Source organism: Athene cunicularia (assembly GCF_003259725.1).
Source record: "Athene cunicularia isolate RWA chromosome 18 unlocalized genomic scaffold, athCun1 chr18_part1, whole genome shotgun sequence".
In the NCBI taxonomy this organism is placed as follows: Eukaryota; Metazoa; Chordata; class Aves; order Strigiformes; family Strigidae; genus Athene; species Athene cunicularia.
The window spans coordinates 3,070,392-3,093,537 of record NW_020799123.1 but is presented as its reverse complement, the minus strand read 5'-3'; the positions used below and the strand labels follow the sequence as shown (position 1 = coordinate 3,093,537).

Below are 23,146 nucleotides of genomic sequence, written 5' to 3'. Positions count from 1 at the left end.
TTTGAGTCCTTAAAAAAAGATGATACGCTGCCTCAAACTCATGCTAATTAGAGGTCATAAGGTATCATCATGTAGCAACTTTGATTTGAAATCTCAAATCTGAATGTGGATGTTTTTTCTATCAGGTACATCCCCAGTGTGTCTCTAGGACTATTCTGGAGTTTAATGTCTTTAGCAAAAAAATTAGAATAATTTTAGAAAAGTCATCACTGATGAAGCCCCTGATCCAGGCAGTGTTGTTCCAGTTTCAGTTTCCATTAGTGGTGGTGTTATTTCTGTAGAACTTCTACAGCTGACAATGGTCGTGAATATGGTTTTTATTACTAAATATATAAATATGCAGCCTGAAAAGATTTGTGTGGAAAGTTAAAATTTAATTTCACTGTTGGTAGATTGCCATCGTTCAGTTGTCTGCCATGATTACTGATTGCTTTTGAATGTTTTGTGCCTTGCTTTGAGCTTGGAAGCTCTGTGAGGTTTTTTTTTAACCTCCCATCAGAAATAATTTCAGTGAAGCTACTGTTGCTATTCAGGGCAAAATGTGCCTTTTACAGCCTTCTGGCTCGTTTTTTGCAGTCAGCTGCCTCTACAGCACTTGCGCCAGCAGACGACCCCACTGCCGGTTTCAGGCATCTGTCCATCTGGGGAAGCAGAGCTGGAAATTACACAAATGCAATCCAGATGTGTGCTCGAGGGAGATGGGCCTTCTTCCCCATTACCTAAGGCATAGGAGCAGGAAGGCTTCTCTCTGTAGTCACGTGTTGCTGCAGTGCATAACATCCTCAGCTCCTCGTGTCTCTTCTAAGTGAGCTGGGATTGCCTGGTGCAACTCCTGGGGTTGATGGCCTTCCCTAATTTTCTTGGTGGATCTCTAAAAGCTGCTCTGGAGGGTTCAGCAGTTCTTCAGTGCTGATTTAAAAAAAAAAAAAAAAAAAAAAAAAAAAAAAAAGTTAAAAAAAATCACTTGGCTGATACTTCTCTGGCTGCGAGAGGTGACCAAGTCATAGCTCAGTACCATATGACAGTCATGGTGATCACAGGCTCACCTCCTATCTTGTGACTGGTTTTCAGCAACTCTTAGTGTTTCTTGGCCACAGGAATTGAGAAGGTGCCAGGAGATGAGCAAAAAAGAATCAGCAGCTGAGGAGAATGATGGTTCTCTGCACAGGGTTAGGTGCATTTGTACTGGGGATCTCCATGGACATCCTCTCCTCTTGAAATGACCGTGGGCTTTTGAGGCCATAGAAACCTTCAAAGGGATGTGACTTGCACTTCAGTTTGAATAACCTCACATTGCTGTCGGAAAAATGTAAAAACTTCAGGCTGATGCTTTTGTCTGAGTTTGTGAGTGGCTTCAGAAGCCTTAATAACTTACTGCTGACCTGGAAAAAATTAGGAAGAGGAAGGGGCTTCCTCCAGCAGCCTTGTAATGGTGAGTAGTCTGGGGACATTTTTAGTACCTACAGATTCCAGAAATAATAAGCAACTTATGATTCTTACTCCCAAAATCTGATTTTAATTATGGCTTTGGAACAGTGTTCATGCAGTGGACTTGTATCTCAGCCCATGATGGCGAAATGAAATTACAGAGATGAGAATCACACTTGTGCTCTTTGTTTGCCAAATACCTTCTTCCGAGCTCCCGCTATTTTCAGCCTGTCTGTGCTTGAGGCTGGTTCAGGCTGTTCCTCTTCTTATTAAGACAGATAGTTTTGACACTATATTCAGATGGAATTTGCACCCAGATTAACAATATTGAGATTAATCTGGGCCATCAATCTCACCTTTACTGTGTTGGCACTGTGTACCTGCCACCCTGGAGGATGCTGAAGTCAAGGATAATTTAGGACTGTTTCTGTGGGTAGCAGCAGCAAACAAGAGAGGGGAGGAAGAGTGCTAGTCTTGCCGAATCTGTGTTGTGAATGAAACAGAAGACTCACCAAAAACCAAAACCAGTTTTTTGTCTCATCAAAAATTAAGTAAAATTGCACTTTGATTAAAGGGTGTAGTGTGTGCAGTATATTTGCCGTTAGTAAAATCCCATGCAGAGGAAAGCAAGTATTCATATCTTAGCTTCATCTGCATGTCAAAATGACTTTAAATAAGTTCCTTCTCTTCCCATCTTCCTTCTCCACCCCAGCCTGTGCCTGGATGTAGAGGACATGTTTTCGGGAGGTGCAGCCTGGCTGGAGGTGCTGCCGAGCAGAGCAGCGGGGCTGTCCGGGCCTCTGCACGGCTGCCTGTCCTTCGGCACAGTCATTGCCCTCCACACGTTATTCTTCATCATCCCTGTCCTGCTGATTTTATAACTTCACCACGCATTTGGCATAATGGATCCCTGGCCTTGCAGCTCGAGGGACAGTTGTCAATGATAAGATCTAATGCAAAATAATCAACTGGGAATTAAAATGTTTCAATCCATTAAGGTAGTCTGTGCATGCGGCAGCAAAACAAAAGGGCATTGTTGTTTTCAGTTGGGGTTTTTTTTTTTTTGCTTTGCCCTTTTAGAAGTGGGTAATGTTTCTATAAAAGGTTTTTGACAGACAGAGAGAAAACAGAATTTGGTTTATTACCTTCTGTATTAGGCTTTGAATCTAATTTTCAAATATAAGCACTTATGCTTCACCTGAAAAATATGCAGGCAGTCTTAAATGGACACTTGCATTCAGGTTTACACTTTTATGATGTAAATATATTTTGCGTGCCCAGTTTCCCATTAACACAAGGTCACAAATGAAGTTTCTTATGTATTTACATAACATCTGAACGTGAATTGCATACAAGTGCTGATTGCATGAATGTGCCTATTCAGGATTCATATGGGCTTTGTGCCTGTATTTGTGTATGAACGGCAGTGTATTCACAGAGATAGGTCAAAGCATTAGATGCTGATACAGGAATTTTCCATATTTCTAAACATTGATAGGTTTTAAGAGGGAATTTTGTCTTGCTTCTTGATTGTTTTTTCCAAACAAAGTTTTCTTTAAACTTTTTCCCCCTTTTTAATACTGGTTTTAAAATTATAGTTTGAACTGTACTTTGACAGACATCTATGAAAAATGTTTTGCCAAAGAGCCAATGACAGCATAAAAAAGCATGTGTAGTACTGATGCTATTGATCTTTATAGACATTAAGCTTGCTAATGCTACTGTGAAATAGGTAAAATAGTACATTAATTTTATAAATGGGCAAATGCTTTAATTTGTTTTCCCCTCTCAATTTTTCCAAGTAACGCTGTGAGTCAATAAGTACTATTATCCATGACTCTGGAGCCTATTAAATAAATATATTTCATGCACATGTGTGTCAGATCATTATATACGTAGAACCAGATCATCTGTAAGTGGCAACTTACTGTTGCACATTAGTTAAAATAGGCATTGTCCAAAGTCTCCATCAACAATATAATGAGTGAGGGTCCACATGGACGCCTCACGGTTGTGTGTGCAGGGGATGCCCCAGTATCACCCCCATGGGATTCCTCCTGCCTGCTTCCCATTCCCCCCGGCAGCTCTGGGCTGTCCTTGAGCAATCCACCCCAGTCTGACTGACAGCATCTCTCCAGACACCTCTGTCTCAGTGAAAGCTTTGAGTTCAGTGAGGAGAAACCTGGGTCTCTTTTCCTCCTCCTGCTCCTCCTCTCGGATGCTCTCAGTGGAGTGTGACTGGGGAGGGTCCATCTTGGATGAACTCTATGGGAGAGAAATGTCAACACATTTTCTTTGGATCAGGAAAGTTTTGATTATTCACTATTCAGGCTCAAGTTCTCTCAAAAGCTTTTAATTGAATGTGGATGTCTTTTAGCAGTATTATTGGGCAGACTTTGACATATGTATTCTCAATACAGGAGAGAAGAGGAATGGGGCAGAACTACCATTTTTTAGTTTTCCTTTAGGAGGTATCCTATGTGGTGACATACTGGGTATTTTAGAGTTGAAATTTGAAGAGAACTCATTTGGCACTTATATTATTTTTCTAAAGTCTGATTTTAATCAGCCAAATAACTGAAACCAACTCCTCCCAAGAATCCATCATAAAACCAAGTTTCTTACTCAATATGTTTGCTTTCTGAGCTGGCTTCTTGTCCAATTTTCCAATGCAAGATTGCCTTTTTTTCCCATGGGAGCGATTTCCTTAGCATAAGTGAACGCCCAAGTGAAATGAGACTTATGTACCAGCATCTGTCATCAGCCTGCACTTACTGCATGGCTTGGTTTAAGGAGAGAGGAAACCAGCAGAGACCCTGCAGCCACTTTTGACCACCATGTGAGAGTTCCCTGGCGTTGGGTTACCCTAGACTGATGCTCCTGTGATGCACACTCGACTGTATGATGGCACGAGGCTGAAGTGGGAGGAACTGTGTGCGTGGACATTAGGTGATGGGGCAAGTCCAGTGACAACTCAGCATCACAGCCCAGAATGAGAGCCTGATCTTCTGTGCTCCCTTGGTGAGATACAGGCAGCCCAGCAAAGGAGCGTGGATCAAATCAGTGAGCCTCACACCACATGCCTGAGTTCTGACAGACCTAGTGTGATCATGGAGATGCATAATGGTCCCTAGAAGACCATAAACCATATCAGAATACCCCTTAAACAACTGTAATTTAAACCTAGGGTCAGTCTTTTCTTCTTAAAATCCTGGGAGTCACTGAAGCAGAAAGAGCTGCACCAGTGACTTAAATGTCTCTACATTTTCCTCAAATATTCTCTTTTTCCCAATGAGGAGTTGCTTATACTTCTCCTAGACCTTAGAAACATGATATATTTATGTGAGAGTGAGTTGAATTCTCCTCTATCTCATGTCTCACCAAGAAAACAAGGTCCCAATTTCTGATTGCAGCGTCTTCATAATGCCAGATAGTATTTTAAGAAGCAAAAATAACAAAGCTGAATCATCAGATCACAGTTTGTGTTTTTGATCTCAGTTGGAGTTTTAGGGGCAGGCACTTGTAAGTCAGACAATTACTCTTGTAGTAGAATTTTACAGTTCCTTAATTGTTAAGGAAACATAGGAGAAAAGTAGAAAATAGGATACTTTCAGGATGTCTAAAAGTAATATGGTTCAACTGCTTATGAAGAACAACCCACAATGACTTGATGCCCTCCCCTGAGATCATTAGGACTATTACAGACACTAATCAAACTGCTTCCAGGAACTTTGTTTTAAAGAGGCAAAAAGGATGAAACTGGAAAAGAAAAACGTGTTTTCATCCACCAGGAACAGAACAACTTTTCTGAAGGACTCAGCCACATAACTTCACCTTTCCCTTTTGATAAAGCCTCATTTTTTAAAAGTACTTTTGCAACCCATCAGTTGGATGTGAAGGCAGCACACAGCTGGTATCAGGGCTGGCACTGCAGGGCTGTTGGTGCTGGAGGGAAGCGATGTGGGAGAGACACGGTGCTGGGTTCAGCCATGGAGGAGGGCTCTGCACTCCCAACCTTCGCCTTCCCTTCCCATGAGAGGCACGAAGGGCTGGTGTCTGCTGCTGCGTGACCAGCTCATGGTGTGTAGTGTTCATTTGAATTGGAGATGTGTAGATGAGTCTTCGCTCTTGATTAGTCAGAAAAGTGCTCTTTGCATTAGGTCAAACTGTGTCCTCATTTATGTCTGTGAGCCCCGCAGGAGCGAATGTGGGTAGCCCAGCCTTGTAGGGTCACACTGGTGTTGCCTCGAGAGTGTGTATTGTGTAAATCTGGTGTTTACTGTCTGACTGTATTTTATTCAGGAATCAGTCAAGATAGATTTGTTTAACCAAACCCAGTCAGGCTTTCACTGTAGTGGGGCAACATCTACAGAGTACGGCATTCGTAGTCGGCGTTGAGACAGTTTACGGTACAGATTGTGTTTTGCTGCCTTTCTGCAAAAGAGCACAGCTAGCTGCAAAACCAGAGGGCACAGCACCGTATGGCTCCTTTCACAGTATGGCTCCTGAAACAGTCTCAAATTTTATACATCTCATTGTCAGTGGATGGCAATGAAGTACCCTGCCCCTATTCCTGATACATTGGTAACACCAAGACTGGTAATGCTGGAGTGTAAATGTGCTCTGTGCACGCTCAGTAACCTGAAATCTGTTGATGGTCTTGGAAAACTGGATAAAATGACTTAGTCAATTTAACTTAAATTGAAGGCAGATCTTTTGTGTGAGATTTGCTTGTTTTAGTTCTTCCAGTTATTTAGGATCTTCATACCATATTGGTCCAACAAAGGTCTTAAAAAATCAAAATTTGAATGGTAAGACTTTTTGCTGATAAAACTCTCATAAAATTCATCCCCACCAGCAATTTTTTCTTACGAGGGTTGTAGCAGTGCTTGCAACACATATTTTAGGGTTAAGGATTTGGCCAGAGGGCAGAGTGATCATAGAATACAAAGGCTGCATAGTTTTCAATTAGACAAAACGTGTAAAGCTAAACTTCATGCAGAGACATTTGTTACAAGCACACACATTTTCTGCTCTTATATGGATGACTAGAAGTGTGTATTTAGCCACATGGGTTATTTAAATACAACTTAGTTAATGGCATTTTCCTTCCTTTCAGAGTTCTCCCACACCACATTATTTCTTAGTGGCATTTAGTTTTCTCTTCGCATTAAACCAAACACCCTCAAACAAGCACATGTGAAGAGATGTCCACCAGCAGCAAACATGTTGATCTGGTGCAAGGGATCACAAAGAAAGCTTCCTTAGGGTTGCATCACAGTGCTGCGTGTGAAGTGTGGTTTTAGGAGCCAAACAAAAAATCATTGTATTTGGATGTTTATTGTAGAAATTACTGGTAGACGTTTACATAGCTTCAGCCACTTTTGTACAGATTTTGACAGGGATTTCCAACCTTCTCTGAGCTCTTAGCTGATGTGCAGTAGAAATCAACAGAAACAATTTGCATCTTTGCTGTTTGATGCTTTTGGCCGAGCCTAAAGTATCTTCTGTTAATTCCAGTCAGACAGTAATAAATTCTAATTTTGATTCTCTTGCCAGAATTGCTTTGGTGTGCTACTTAGCACAGGACATAAGCTAAACAGGAACGTAGAAAATTCAGCCTTTATTTTCAGTAAAGCAAAAAAATATTTATTCATTTCAAAATGATTGAATGTACTCTTTTTCTTGTAAATACTTCCTAATTTTGTGTCTAACCATGTTGCATTTCAGTCAAAGGACCTCCTGGATAGTTGCAATCTGACAAGTTACAGCCATTCTCATTTACTCTAAACCCTGAGTGCTTTTTCCAGAGTTCAAAATTTACTAAGATAAAAGAGAAAGATCTGCTGGAAGCACCAGTTGTCTGTAAGAGCTGTTTACCTGCAGAAGTTGAATTTGTTTGGTGAACACAGTGATCACAAGAAGAATCATCATGTATCATTGCAAATCTCTAGCAGGATTGTCTTAACCTGTTAGAAAGGCTTTTCTTAGGATCGGGGTTCAAATGGGAAAATTAGGACTGGGTGAGGGAAAAAAACAAAAATCCAAACTTAATTTTTGTGAGGAGGCAAAAGGAGTGGGACAGTAGGCATTGTTTAAGACAGACTCTTGCTCAGCGTGTCTCCGGCTCTCTCCCTGCAGCCCCCTGCTTGCCGTCTGTTTTGCTGCCTCCTGCGGAGTCCCAGGAATTGCCCTGCTGACTCTGGGAGTAAACCCCCTCACCGGAGCCCTGGGAGCCTTCAACATTTTCTTGTACACTTGTTGTTACACACCCATGAAGAGAATGAGCATTGCCAACACATGGGTGGGAGCTGTTGTCGGTGCCATTCCCCCCGTCATGGGCTGGACTGCGGCTACGGGTAGTCTCGATGCTGGTGAGTATAAAACCGTTGCATTTGGGCGGGGGGTTGTCAGCATTGCCTTCAGGATAACTAAAAAGACCTACTCAAAAGCCAGTAAACCTCATTCTTGATGCTTGTTGACCTGATACTGCTTCGAAAGCAGATACATACATTCTGCTGTTTGCGATGCCAAAGTCCATTACAGCGCGGTACCATGAGGACTGAACGAGTAGACATGATGGTATCATTCTCTTAACAGGGGCATTTCCGGGGCAAACATCAGCTGATAAAAGACCGTGGCCTATTAAATATGTGTTTAGGCCATCTTAAGAAGAAATCTAGAAGAAAATAGTGTCTTTGGGGTTCACATGGAAGAAAATGTTATGTAATTTCAAGATTAAAACCATACCCAGTAAGATCTGACTTACAAGTCAGGAGCTTTCAGCTAGAAAATTCCCAGATGTGTTTATTACTGTCTTTCCACAAGCCAGAAAATATCCTAGGAAGATTAATTTATTGGTGTATTTCTTAATTGCCCATTTCTAAACTCTTAAGTTCTAAATGTTCCTTCCCCCTCCTCCTTGAAAAGCAAATGAGTATTACTATTTTAGCAACTGTGAACCGTTTTTACATCCCTCATAAAACACTGATCTCTTCAGCAACTAAACTCTGACACAATTAGGGCTTGTTTTTCCTGCCAGCTAGAAACTTCAGTATCAAAGTGGCTCCACATAGTTATATTCTGAAGAAACTAATGAAGTTCGATTAACAGGTCTGTTAAGAATTGTTTCAGTGCATACTCATCCCCCAATGTGGCATATTTAAGGCTTGAATAATACTTTCAACAACAAGGCTTTTAACCAGAAATTATCAGAATCTGTGCAAAATCTGTTCTTCATTTATGCTATGGACTTCTTCATTTCTGTGTGCATGCCGTTCTTCATTTATGCTACGCACTTCCTATAAAAGTCAGTCTGAATTGCCTTGTGTATGCATGTTCTGATACAGATCTAATCCAGAGCTAGGATGAAAGGTTTTGTAGTTTGTTTTTTTTTTTTTTTAACATGTGTACTGCTTCTATACAAATATTTACTTCTCTGAAAGTTTTTTTTTTTTTTATATTTAGACCTATATATGATATGTATGTGTATGTTTAGTGTCTTATGTTAAGGAGCGCATAAGAGACGTCATTAGAAGCTCTGTATATCTACAGAGAAGAGAAGAGAATGAATTAAAACTACAAAATATATAATTTTAAGGACTGTGTTGTTCTGGCTGCAGTTGCCTAGATCTTGGATCTTACATTATTTAGGGATTTCTATGTGGGTTTTGGCATCTCTTTCCAGAGTTGATGCTAAAAGATGATTCTCGTGTGCTCATACTTCACCTGCAAAGTCCAGCCTGGAGGAGCTGTTGTGAAGAGCTCCATCTCATCTAAAGCCCTTGCTGGAGAGGTTGTCACAGTTCAAATTTTTGCCCCTCTTTTTAAAATGGCAGCAGAAGTGCTGCAGCTGAATCCCAGCACATTAATCTGACACTGATTTGCATTATCTTTAATTTCTCAAGTTACAACTTGCTCTCTGAGACCTGTTTGGCAAAGAGCTGAGCTGTCCCTGGATGGCAGGCAGGGAAGGCAGCAGAGAACATCACTGGTGTCCCAACTAAGCTCTTCCTCTCTAATTTGCAACTAAGATGTGGTTCCGTGTCCTGCTGCCAGCTCTGCTGTGGCGGCGATAATGTCTGGCAACAATGCCATCAGTGGAAGATGGTTAACTTCAAACAACCTAAGCACACTTTGCCAAAACATGATGATCTGCAGTGGTGCATAAACCTGGTGTTGTTTGTTCTGGGTAGCTAAAACTTTCTACAATCACCTCCCAGTCTGTGTCAGTGAGGCCAGATGGCTTATTTAATAGAGAACGAAATGTTCTTGAGTTGATACTGGTCTTTGTAACAAAGTTCACTTGGGGACAGTCCTGAAAATGGTGATCTGAATGTAATATTTTAGTACATTTCAGTATTAAAAAAAAAAAAAAAAAAAAAAAAAAGCAAAAAAAATCCCACACCCCACAAACACCTTTAAGAGAAAAGAGAAATAGAAGAAGAAGATTGCATTGTAGACTATGATTTTCAGTGTTAAACATTCTACTCCTGCAGACAAGAAGAGAGTTCAGCACCTGGCAGCATCAGACCTGCGCAGGGTAGAAGCATGTGTCCATGTGCATCATACACATGAGGTGCAGACCTGCGTCCCTTCTCTAACCAGCCTACCCACAGTTGTTGAACTCATTAATAATGTGTAATTAGCTTGGAGACTTAACCTAGTTTTAGGTAGAGGTGTGAAAATGCATTTGCACCTCATTTAAAAAAAAAAAAAAAAAAGATCATTCCACTCAGTAACAAAGAGGAATGTGAAGGAAAAGAGTTAGAAAACTAATGAGAAGGAAGGTTCTCACTGCTTAACTGGTGGTTTTTTGAGTTTACATTTTCCTGTGGATTTTCTCTCCTTGTAATCTTCTCACAGCAGCCACATTGTTATACATGTTGCTGGCTGTAGGGAAAACAATATTTAAGTGTAGAGCTTTCATTACCATTTAAGGGGGGTAACTCAAGTGTTACACAGTACTGTGTGGTGCCCCAGGACAGCCCTGTCTGCACTCGGCTGGAAAGTCAGGAGTTCAGTAACATCCCTGGCCTGGCTCATAGCTACTGCTGCGAGGTGTTCTTGGGTGGTTGAGAGAGTTGGAGATGATTCCCAGTTTCTGATTCCAGAGGTAATAACAAAGTGTCTCAGATTGGAGCAGCCTTGGTTTAGTTTGTCCTCGTGTTTATAACTTTCTTCTTTCAAAGATTAATACCTTGACAGTTTCTTGCACAAGAAACAAATATCACATGTTTGCAGATAAAAATCTGGGACCCTTGTATTTCCAGTGATGCAAACACTCGCTGGTATTTCTTGCACTACTCATCTTTTGCAGGTCTGATGGTGATTCCCAGTGATGCTTGCTTCCATTTCTGCTCCTGATAGATACCTTTAATTATATGTTCTCAAGCCTGATTGAACACCCTGCCCCCAACCCTGGATTTTGTGAGGGAATACCTCACATTTCAAAAGTGAAAGATAAGGTTATCTCTGGGAAGATGTGGAATTCTTTGTTGTGGGTTTGGGGGGTTTTGTGTTTTTTTTTAATGGCAGCTGTTTGAAACTGATGAAAGATCGGGAATGTTAACATTTCCTCACTGGGGGAGCTGAGTGCAGGTGAGATGGTCAAAGGTGCATGATAAATGTAATTTATCACGTGGATATCGCTACCACATATCTGTTGTATTTATGCAGAACTTAACTGCCAGCCTGTGATTTGCAGTAACACGTTTGCTTCCTTGAAAGCTGTTTTCATTGCTCCTTGGTGGTACCATTTATTTCCAAAGAGATTTTTAATTTCTAGTAAATCTGGACACCCTCAAATTACTTCTTCTCATTTTACGAAGGAAGGACTAAGCAGGAAGGTATTGAAATTCACTTAAAGCCTTAAGTGATAGCATAAAGACAGGAAAAAGAGGCAAGGCTTGGCAGCGTGTCCTCTTCTGTGCTGGGTCCTCCTCCTGCGCAGGATCCACGTGCAGGAGCACTCCTGGCTGTGCCATGCTGCTGTTGAGTGTGTGTACAGACATCTTTAGGAAGTAACAGAGCTGTTTATTTTGGCGTGTGAGAGGCACAACGTGTACTTGCTTTAAATTACTCTTGTGTTGCTGGTCTTTCTCCCCAGACTGACTCCGCAGCTTGCTTGTTAGAAATGTTTGCTGTCCATTTAAACTTGTTGTTTCTAGTTAGCAGAAAAACTGAATCTGGGGTAAACATTTCCAAGTGCCATAGCCTGTATTTTGCCTTATACATTTTGCACTTCTGCCGACCTTCCTGTGCGTATGCACTGAAGGCTCAATCCCAGCCGGCGAGCGGTGTTGGTGTCTTAGAGTGGAACAATTCAGTGCCACGGTGTTGATACAAACCACCCAGTTAGATGGAAGTGACAAGCAGGGGTCCTCAACATAATGTGCTTATCAGTTAAGGGGATTTATTCTGAGTAGGTGGCAGTGGCATAGCAGATAACAGTCCTGACAGTATAGCAGACATTACAGACCCATGGTGGCCTGGAGCCATAGGTATTACTGCACCAAAGAATGTTTATCTCAAGAGACTATTTAGTTTATCTCAGATGCTCCACTTCTGGTCTTGCTTTCCTGAACAACATCTTGTACTGATTTTCATTCATTTTCAGAAATTTAAATAATTCCTGGGGCTGTGGAATTTGTAGACTGAGTATCAATTGTAATCATGTGGAGGCTGATTTTTAAATTGCCTTTACTTTGTAATTCAAATTGTGTTGTATGGTAGACATTAATTATGTCAGCCAACATCTATTTACAAATGGGGATTTAAAAACGGGCAGTTCTTATCAGCTAGTGACATTTGGCAGATGGATGGTTTCAGTAACAAAAAAAAAAAAGAGAATAGGGGAGGGGGGGGCTATGCGCAACCTGTCAATGGCTGGAGTCTCTCATACCTTCCCTGGTGTAGCACTTGTCTGCCAGGAGGAGGGAGAGCAAAGCAACAGCTTAATTGCATGGAAAATAAGCTTGGAGATCTTTGTGCCCCTTCCAGTTAAGCACTTTGAGCTTTCAGAGCCCCCTGATGCACGGTCAGGGAGCCAGCCGCCTGCTGGATCAGGGCAGCTCCGCCGCCCTGCCACAGGACCAGAGGAGACTCTGGCTATAAATTCCCTCTAGTAAACTCAGCTTTTTGGGGTTTCACTTCGCAGGTGAAAGACAGCAGAATTTGTGGTCTGTTCCAGAGGAAGCAGAGATATTCATGTCACTGACATATGAGAATTGGAAGCTGGGGGCCCAGGAATGTGCTTTGTGGGGGCAAAAACTGTAAAAAACAAGGCAGAAGGACAATACTAGTAAGCAGCTGGTCTGAATTTAGGACAAAAGCCAGTGAGCTATTTTTTTTTCCGCTTTTCCATCTTCACAAGAGACAAAAGAAATGACAGTTTCACTGCTGGGACACCCTGGGGACCAACCCCATGGATTCACAGGCAACATGCCCTTACCCAGTTCTCTGCCCTGCACACTGCTGTTGGGGCATGGGGAGGAGATGGGGCAATGCAACAGCCCCCACACCCCCATGTGTGAGACACAAGACCCGCAGGAGAAGGGCCAATGTCCTGGGTGTGACACGACACTCCTTCTGCAAACACAGTGGCGGGGTTTGCAGGAGGGACCCCCACCCTATGTGGAAGCCCCAGAGGGAGCCTGGAAGAGGTGGTTGATGAGGAGCCCCTGGTGTGGCTCTGCAGGTTTGCACTCCTCTGCTGAGTCTGGTCCTTTGGCAAATAACTTCCTAAACATATTTGCACATAACGAATGGTCTATGCAAAGACTGTATTTTCATCTTACCCAACAGGCTCGCTTTTTTTATGTCATCTGTTGCTGAAGTTAGCTAAGACGAATTATGTTTAGCAATATTTTTTTCAACCTTGCCTATATAATGAAAGGTGTTTCCTGGAGAGGCTTTTGGCTGTAATAACCTGTTGTGTGTCATACAAAAAGTGTGCATGCCTGTGTGTATCCATATGCACACAGCTTTTTTCCGCATGGAAAGTGTACCTGAGGACATCTGGTTTCCTCCTGTTAAAGGCAGTGGCCAGGAACACTCCCTCGAGGTGAAAAACCCCACTGCCAACTTCATTTCCCATTCGTGGTGGACACGAGGATCATCCTTTTGTTTCGCAGACAAACCATATACACAGCCAACATCCCCTTCCCTTTATGTGCAGTGGCAGAGAAGTCTATCGCAGCCCCAAGACATTCCTGTTCCACAAGCCTTTTGTGCCATCCTTCAAAAGAAACAGCTATTGAAACCCATGACCATGAAGCTTTTGAGTTTTCCAGTGTTTTCCTCCTTGCCCTTAGTTTACATGACCGTGTAACCTTGAAGGCTCACAATTAGGGCCATGCACGGGGCTGTGCGTGCCCGCACTGACAGCCGGGACCATTGTTTGCAGCCCAGAGACCTTGTGCAAAGCTTTAGAAGCGATACTTTTCCTTTTTTCCTTCTCAAGGCTGCTTAGCCACGCACGCGGCATCTGACACAAGCAGCAGCATCTGCTTTTGTTTTCCAGTGGAAGCAAAAGTGCCAGTTGTTGTCTTGCTGTGGTGCTAATATAGGAAATGCCACAGTGGTAAAATAAGGGGAATTGCATCAATTTGGTTAAGGTTCATGACTAGAGAATTCCCAAATGTCTTTGCATTTGAGAAGGCTTTGTAATCACAAATTAAGATGTAAATTTTGTAGAGCTAATACCTTTCTTACTTTGAAAGGCAATAGGAAAAATTAAATAGTAGGTAACATGTTTCTTCAGGAGTGATGGTACCAGGGCAGTATCTTGAACCCTTGTAATTGGAGGCCAGTTGATTCACCCTAATAGTCATTTTCCACCACTGAAACAAGCTGATGGAAAGGCAGTAATTATTGCACCTTCCAGCTCTCCTTCACAAACAGAAAATGTCACCACCAGCTTAAAGCATCCTTACGTATCAGGACACTACAGCTCTGCTATGGACGCGACTCTCCAAACTCCTCTGAATATTTGTACCAACACCCCCACATAATACTTTGGGTGTTTAATATTACATTGAATCTGCAATGGGCAACAAGACTTTGACAAGATTTCAAAATCTTTCTTTACCCCCATAATTGCTGCATAGTTCGAAATCTCCAGGGAAGACTACTGTGTTAAACTTGCTGTGAACAGGCACTAAAGAAAAGATAGAAAATGAAAGCTTTGGGGATGTATCCAGTATATTTACTGTGATCTTAACATCCTGTAAAAATCATGCAGGACCACAGTGAGTAGTTTCGGACTACTTATGTTAAATTTCCTGTGGAAAAGGTGAAAAATGCTGTCTGAGACAGTGTGGTTGCTCTCCAGCAGGTGGATACAGCTGGACCAAGTCAAGTCTCTGCACTCTAATCTACCTTGTCTGGATTAAAGAGGAGTAATTTGTTCAACATCTTTTAAGGGAGGAGAGCCAGTTGTGTGCTATCAAGTAAAACGGTGTGTGGTTGTTTCCTGACTACGATCCATTAAAAGGCTGAGCTTAGACTACCAAAGCCTTCCCCTCCTGACAGCAGCCAAACTCATACCAGTTTCCTAGAAACAAAAGGCCGGTGCTTTCCTCTAATAAGTTAGGGAGCTACCAAGGTCTGGAAATAATTTTAAAATTCCTTCACATTATTCAAGGCAGAAGAATTACTAAAATTGTGCTTTAAGCAAAACAGCATTCTTAGGTTGCCAAGGCAGTAAACACCAGCTTTGGGAAATGCAGTAAGATTTCAACATCTGTTTTGGAGCTGATATTTTAACCATTCCATGTTTATTCTAATGCCTGGTTGGCCACTTCCCAGTCATACATATGCAGCACCAAAGCAAAGACAGAAGGAGCAAGTCCGTTCTTGAATTGATGCTACAGATCAGCTCCCCCTTCCTTTTTTTTTTTTCTGTTGTTTTATTGATTAAGTAAATAGGTGTTTGTCCTGTCTAGAGCTTGAAAGTGATAGGAGAGGTTTACAGAACATTATGTAGAGGGAAGGCACTGTGTGTTGTCTACAGAACAATGAGATGGATAAGAAGAAAGTTGTTCATCTCCAGTGTGTTTCCAGGAACACAATGTTGATACAGCAGACTCTGTAGATAACCTTGGACATGTTTGCCTCAATTTGTGCAGACAGGCCCACGTTCATCTGTGTGCCCGGGCTGGTTGGACTCCAGCTGGCCCTGCTCCAGAGTCTAGTGCTCCACCAACACAAGCTGTGCTCCAGCCTGTGCCCTCTTGTAGTTCAAGTCCTTTTCTACCCTGGAAGGACTTGCCTTCAGGACTTTTTTTTTGAGAATTTCGATTGGATCATCCCAAACTGTTGTGCCTCATTTAAGGCAGACAGGTGAAATCATCGCTACTGCTCCATGTGCCAACTGTACAATGTATAAAGCTCTTTGATGATGAAAGCTATTGCCAGCATGAAAAAGGCATATTTCAAATCCCTGCTTAAGAGAGTGGCATCTTCAACACGAGACAGGCAGGCAGGATCTAAACATTACTCCTGCCCATTAGTGGATGAGAAAATAGGTTTGCAGTCCTCAGGTTGCTTTACACGAACGAAACGGTTTGCTCAGAACGATGCTACTGGCATGTTTTCTGTTGGCACAGATAGCTTGGCAGCTGAATGTGCCCACACTTTCTTGAGTAGTTGAAGTATAGACTTGAAGAGACTCTGTACCCTTTACAGGACATGAGAAGTTTGGGGGACTTACACTAGGCTCTGGAGTTTTTCATCCCTGGATCACTGATCCTGGCACAAGCCCAGGATAGACAGGAGAGGAAGCTGTTGCTACCTGATTGCTTTGCTCTCTCTCCATGTATTAACCAGTAGTGAGAGTTCACACCCTGCAAGGGATTACACCCTAAAAACCATCTTCCAGTTTTCTGCTCCTAGGTGCTCTTAGGAGAGAAGTCAAGGACTCAGCAGGCTCAGGGGCTGACGTGGCTCTCTTACCTGAGATTTGGACCATCCAGCAAATGAGGTCATTATAAATTGCTCTGAAAGGAATAAACAATGAAATTTTAGTCAAAGCTGAGAGGTACCATGTGGCTTTTTTGACTTGACACTGTGAAGAGCATAACTTCAGATGGGAATGCTTCTTGCTCTTGTAATTCTGAAAATTAGACTGTCAGCTACTGCAGTTTGCAAGCCCAAAATCAGTAGCTGCTTTTGGAAGTCTCATCTCACCATTATTTCCAAGTCTTACCCAAATTTACTGAACCTTAAAACATCTTGCCAAGCAGTTTCTGAATGACTGTGGAATTTAGTGTCTTGTTTGGTTTAGGAAAAGTACAATTTGTAAAGCTTCAGTATTTCACTAGATAAAAATATATTTACAGAAAGAAAACCATTTTCTACATTCTTCACTGCCACTTGACATTTTGGCTATATCTTAGATATTAAAATAAAATAAAAATCTCAGCTTGTTCTTGTTTATTAAAAAGAAGATATATTGCTATTTAAATACTTCTAAAAGAATTTTGGAAAAGAAATAATAGCTTAACCTTAAATACATGATGAACAGTAAAACCTGTTATTTGTCTTTAACTCTGTGGTTGCTATAGGACCTACCTGGTTCTCTGCAGTCCTGTAACTTTTGATACGATTTAAGCTAGTACAAGTGATTAAACAATAGGATCTCAACAAGGAAACATTTTTTACCTATTTTGCTCACAAGATTGAAAGAGTACTTGAGACCTGGGTCCTGTTTGCCTAAATAGACTTCACTTTTTTTTCAAAATCAAACAGGACTTGTCTGACAAGTTATCAGGCTTTATAAGTGTCAGCTCACAGCTGTCCCAGGTTCTCACTCTTGGAGAAGTGGGGAGTTTGGAAGTGGTCATAAATGGGCTAAACTTGCAGCTATTAAAAATTTGGCTAAAAAGGCCAAAGAGTTTGGGTTATCCACGAGCCAGGTACTTGTGGTCTCATAATCACTTGTGAAAAAGCTGAGATTACTATGAATGTCTGTCTGTCCGCCTGTGCTCAGGTTTTCCGTGTGCCATGGTGAGGCTGGGCGCTGCGGTGGCCCTGCGTGCTGCCTGTCTCCCAGTGCTAAGGCAAGTGCCATGGCTCTGCTACGACAGCCAGCTTTGCTTTTGCAAACTCCGTGACAGCTCTGTGTGTTATGGTTGTGAACAACCTCATCTGGTCTTCACTTAATTATAAACTCCGTAGAGAAAAAAAAGATTTGCATTGATTAAACTGAGTTCCCAAACTGTTGGTAACTGCACAGAGTAGAATCTGCACTGTTTTGAACCAGGTTAGTCTCCAGAGTTAGTCTTGCTGTAATATTGCTTAAAAACACTGCTGACCTAATTATGACATAGTTGACATTCATCTCGTAATTAATGACTATTACAGTGTCTGCTCTGAGCTTGACAGGATTCCTACTGTGGGCTCATTTGATGCTGAATTGTACTGTACCGTGTGTGGTGCTTTGCGAGTCATCAGTCTTACGTGACACTTAAAAATCTCTGACAACCTGACAATCTGAGCCCAGGCAGAGGAAATTACAGGATGTCCAAGGCACATGGGAAACTAACAAAAAGATCGGGTCAGTTAAAATCCTCATAATGGGCTATTAAGTTGTTTTACTGTTCAGCTTCTCTGTAAAATATCAATTATCTCAATGGTTGTAATGTAATCAAAGTAATTAAATTCCAAAGACTTGCATGTAAAAAACAGACCTTTGTAAATGTGAATCCAGCCTCAAGTCGTTTAGTTGGTCTGTTTGTGTTTAAAAGTTTCTTCAGAAGACTATATTTTTTCTTTTTAATGGTGTTATAGTTTGAGAACTGTTAAAGGTTTTTGTGTGTTTGAGGTTTAGGGTGTGTTTTGAGCTTGGCTGCACACAACGTTTGAACAATTGAATAAGCAAAGCCTGCATTACAGCCGCAACACAGGGGCGCAGCACAGGCCAGATGAAAAGCCGCCTGGTCCATAGCCGTGGGAAGCAGATATAGCCTCTGCCTTGGAATTCTGGCCCCGACTCCATCTGCTTAAGTTTCCTCAGCTGATGGATAATTGTAGCTTACCTTTCCCTAAGTTCTGAAAAAATTACAAGCTAATGTCTCTAAAGCACTTCAGATGTGAAACTTGAAAATTTTTCCTATCTTAAGATTTATCAAATTCAGGATCTTGCCTCCAGTAATATGTTTTACAAGAATAGGAAAAAGCTAAAGAATGACGTATTACAGGAACGTTTCCCCCTTCCATTCCCTTGCTGTAGGGAGTACTGCTCCTTCTAAGTTTTATATCAGTCCATTGCACTAGAGCTACTCCCTTAGGTCTCAACAGAACTGAATCAAATCCTATCTTGTTAGGGCCAAAATTACTTTTTTTGCCATGATTTTCTGAAATTAACAGTAATTTTGGGGTGCACCATCAACTATCTTAAAACGTTCCAATTTAGAGAAAGTGCTAAGCATCCACACCCTGAAAGTTGACTTTGGTAGGATCAAATGGCAGGATTTGCAAAAGTTTGGGGCCATAATCCAGGAAATCACCTGTAATTCGTAGTAGGCAATATTTTTCTGAAAGTTGCATGCCCAATATATGAGCGTCTAGCTCCATGCAATCAACTTTGAGGCGTGCCCTCACCTAATGGGGTATTTGTTACTCGTTTTAAAGAGTGATGAGACAGGTCTTTTATACCACTACTGGATTTTAGAAGCAACTGGAAACCCACATTAAGTATAATGGACCATTCCTTCAGTGGTTGATAAGGTAGGGTGGAAAAAAAGGGCACTTTTGCAAACTTAGATGATTATTATTATTATTTGCATGACAACAGCAGCGTATGGTGTGCTGTTTAAAACAGGAATTAGACCTGCACAGCCCCAAACATAGAGCCAGAGCAGGTGCAGAGAGGATGTGAACCACGAAGCAGTTCAGAGGAGACAGTGACTTGGTCTTTGTCAGAACCTGAACAGTTGCTAGGGAAGAAGTGAGCGTTTGGGAAAGAATTTAAATACATTAACCTGTGTGCAGAGAAGTGTTGCTGTTTCCGTTTCTATCAAGTCATTAAGAAGATGATAGACTCATGGCTTCAGCTGAGAAGTAGTTTCCAGAGAGGATGAGCTCATGGAGGCAGAGACATGCAAAGCAAGTGTTAATGCTGGAGCAGAGTGTTTGGGAGCTGGGGAAACAAAAGGAAAATCCAGGAATGCTCATAATGTGCAACAGCCTTGGGGGATTTTTTGTGTCTTCAGACAAAATTAGTGAAAGGAGTTTGGTCTGAGGGGCTCCTTGGAGCTCTCTGAAATCAGCATATCAGCTGCTTCTGTCTCGATAAGCCCTGTACCATGTCCTGAGGATAGCTGTGAAAAATGTGGTGCTTCCATAGCTCCTTTTTAAATGGAAAAGGAGCTAACTGGTGTGAATATATTTATTTGATCAAACTACTTGTAAGTTTCTACAGTTGGTTTGAAGGAGTAAAAGGTTCTTAGTCTTCTGTCACCTCGTTAGCAGCTTCTGCCAGTTTTGCCGCCTGTCCACTGTCCGTGATGGAGCTGCTCCTGCGCCATAAGCAGCTCCCTCCCTTCATACAGTGGGCAAACAGAAAGCTCAGCCACACTCCAGGCTACCCAGGTGCTGTATTTTCCTGGTTTATCCTCTTTTTTCTGCTGTCATTGAGCAGGACTCCCTGGTTTTGGCCAGTGTGACACTGCCCATCAGCTTTTTTCTGCTTTGGACACACCAACTCGGGAACTCGGGAGCAGAAGCTAGAGGCTCCCAGGAAAACAATCTCTTGCCCAACTTTGCTTCATTTCCATCAATCTTCCCTCAGGTAGAGACTGAATTGGCACAGAAACCAATTAGCAGTGGTTCATTAGGAGGAAGTGACTTGTTGAAATGCTTTTCAAATTAAGTGCTCCGAAAACAGAAGAACCACCGAGCACAACCCTGTGTAAATCCTGTAAAAACAGAGGATGGCTTATCTCACAGAGTGTGCCTTGTCTCCTGCCCAGGGCGGTGTAACAGGTTCACAGTGCTGATAAACAGCCGAACAGCCCAGATCTGCAGAGTCTTTACATAGCACTCCTTGCACTGGCCTGCTAATGCATCTTTCCCTCTCTCTCTGACACTGCAGGTGCGTTACTGTTAGGAGGAATCCTCTACTCCTGGCAGTTCCCTCACTTCAATGCCCTGAGCTGGGGTCTGCGGGAAGATTACTCCCGAGGAGGATACTGCATGATGTCCGTCACCCACCCAGGGCTCTGCAGGCGGGTGGCTCTGCGGCACTGCTTGGCCTTAATTGGACTCTCAGCGGTGGCTCCCCTTCTTGACATCACCACGTGGACTTTCCCCATCATTTCGCTCCCCATCAACCTCTACATCTCCTACCTCGGCTTTCGGTTCTACAGAGATGCAGACCGCAGCAGCTCCAGGAAGCTCTTCTTCTGCAGCCTGTGGCATTTGCCGCTGCTGCTGCTGGTCATGTTCACGTGCAAGAAATCGTTCCTAGAGAAGGAAGACAAAGGCGATCTGCTGGGTGAAAGTCATAGGAGGGCTATGGAAATTAGATTGCCTTAAATGTCAATTATTTGTCATCCTTGTGACACAGCAGGTAGTATATTTTAGTAATTACAAGGGGGAAACCTGTGGGGAACGGTTTGAAGAAGAATCATTTGTGCCTAGCGACTACTCATGCGATAATTTTTTATTTTCGTCTGAAAGGGAATAGACATGAGAGATTAAAGTATTCGTGGGCCTCAGGCCCGTTCACTCATCACGGATTACAATTTAGCCTATGTCAGAAGCACCTCACTTTGGGATGGCCTTCCAGAGTCTCCGGGAGTCGTGGTCTCTCATCTCGTGGTTAGGTTTCCACTTAGCGAGTCACATGCGCACATTTACTAACCGCCAGCACTGGCAGCCTTGGTGAAGCCGTCAGGAAGCGACAGATGAATGATTTAGCACCCCTTCTCCCCAAGCATCCTTTCCAAATTAAGCTTTGAAGCACATGGTGGGTTGGGTGAACTCTTCTTGTCTCGATCCATGCTGTCCCTGCTCTGATATTACACAGAAGCCTTCAGTTTCTGAGGCTTTTTTCAATCAGCTAATTTTCCCAAGATTCCCATTCACCCCAGTAGATTTTTAATTTTCGTACAGCTGGCACAATGCTAAAGGAGTAAGAAAGCTGTCTTTCAGCACACTAGACATCAGCATTTAAACAACCTCCAATGAATAGCTCTTCTGCAGCATGTACCTTGAACACACACTGAGCCATTCTGCTGTACATCCATCACGGGGAATTTCTGACTCCCATGTGGTTTTACGTCATTAGAGTTTGAGTCCTGTGTGTCAGATCTTCAGCTGGTAAAAACTGCCGTTACTGTTTATGTCAGTGAAGCTTTGAAAAGGTGTGGGAGGTGAGAAGCAGATCTCAGAGTCTGGTAGTTTCAAGGCTTTTCTATGCTAATATGTCTTGTGCCAGCCCATTCAGTCTCAGTGTCCTTGGACGAGCTCTGGACTTGCCTCAAGAATTTGAATTGTATTTAATATCATGCTGTGGTGGCTGAGAGAGAAGGCCTCACCTTTGGAGTATGTAGTCGGTAAGGAAACATATTTTACAAGAAAAAAGTTTGGGATTTTTATCTAATATTATAATGTTCAAATTGCTGAGGCAGCCAGTGTCTCTCAAAAGCAATTACTGTGGATAGCCTCACCAGGAAAATGCATTATCTTTGTTAACTGATATGCTGAAGAACATTTCTAGCCACAGTCTAATGTGCTTGCGATCCCACTGCGGGGCTGTGGCTAACCCTCAGCCTACCTGGGGCTGGCTGTGACGCACTGGGATGCTTCCAAACACAGCAGCATCCAGCACAGACAGACAGTGTTATAGTTTATTGTGGTAGTTAGTGCCTGTTATGACTTGATGCATTTTCATGCCAAGATTTCTTTCCCACATGGAAAGGGACTGGGCAGCACGGTTGTGCATTGATCCAAAGATACAGTAATACCTGAAATGGGAGACACTGTCTCAGTTTGATCCCAAATAAAGCCCTTCAGGAAATGTCACAAATCTGCCACCACGTGCATATCACGCTGACATAAAATCTTCACTGGCTGCTTTCATGATTCAGGCCCAACTTCTGGTCTCAGTTACACTGGTGTAAATCAGGAGTGACATGGTTAACCTCTGTTCTGCTGGCAGAGGTGCTCACAGGAGCAGAGCCACCTGTTTTACATGGCTCTTAAGTAAACGGTTGCAAGATTTTCTGACTCTCAAGTGATTGCAGATGACAGGATTGAGTTCCCTCTTACTGTTTGTCTGACAGACTCCATTGTACTCAAGTTACTGTGGGCAACACTTCGTAGAAATGTCTGGAAATTGTGCAACTCCTGGATTTGTTTTAAAAATGAAAAAAAAAAAAAAAAAAAAAAAAAAAAGATGAATGCTCAAAATCTTTTTTAAACAATTCACGTATGATTGAAAGTCTGGTACAGTTCAATTAGTTGCAAAAATAGTTTTGTGGCATTTCTCACAGCAATAATATTCTTCTTGATCACTGCAAGGGCAAGGACAGCTTGTGAAATACTGGCTCATTGTGCAAAAACACACTGAAATTAAGTTGCATGTGAGTGGAAAGGGTTTCTGCAAAACCAAAGAATTTGGTCAACCTTTAGCCGGGAGACGAACCTGAAAAGAGCAGATGGCTCACAGAAAACGTAGATTTTGCTCCCAGAGGCAGAAAGTGGTGCTGAA

At 42.3% G+C, this 23,146-nt stretch overlaps 1 protein-coding gene across 1 annotated transcript in view; it reads left to right on the top strand.

Annotated features, from left to right (window-relative positions):
* LOC113486753 (protoheme IX farnesyltransferase, mitochondrial) overlaps positions 1 to 22,798 on the top strand; it is a 103,253-nt gene extending 80,455 nt beyond the window's left edge. Inside the window, exons 4-5 of the mRNA XM_026860973.1 lie at positions 7,570 to 7,802; positions 20,525 to 22,798. Coding sequence (XP_026716774.1) covers positions 7,570 to 7,802; positions 20,525 to 20,967 — 676 coding nt within the window. The 3' untranslated portion in view covers positions 20,968 to 22,798. The remainder of the gene's footprint in view (positions 1 to 7,569; positions 7,803 to 20,524) is intronic.
* Positions 22,799 to 23,146: the final 348 nt, after the last annotated feature.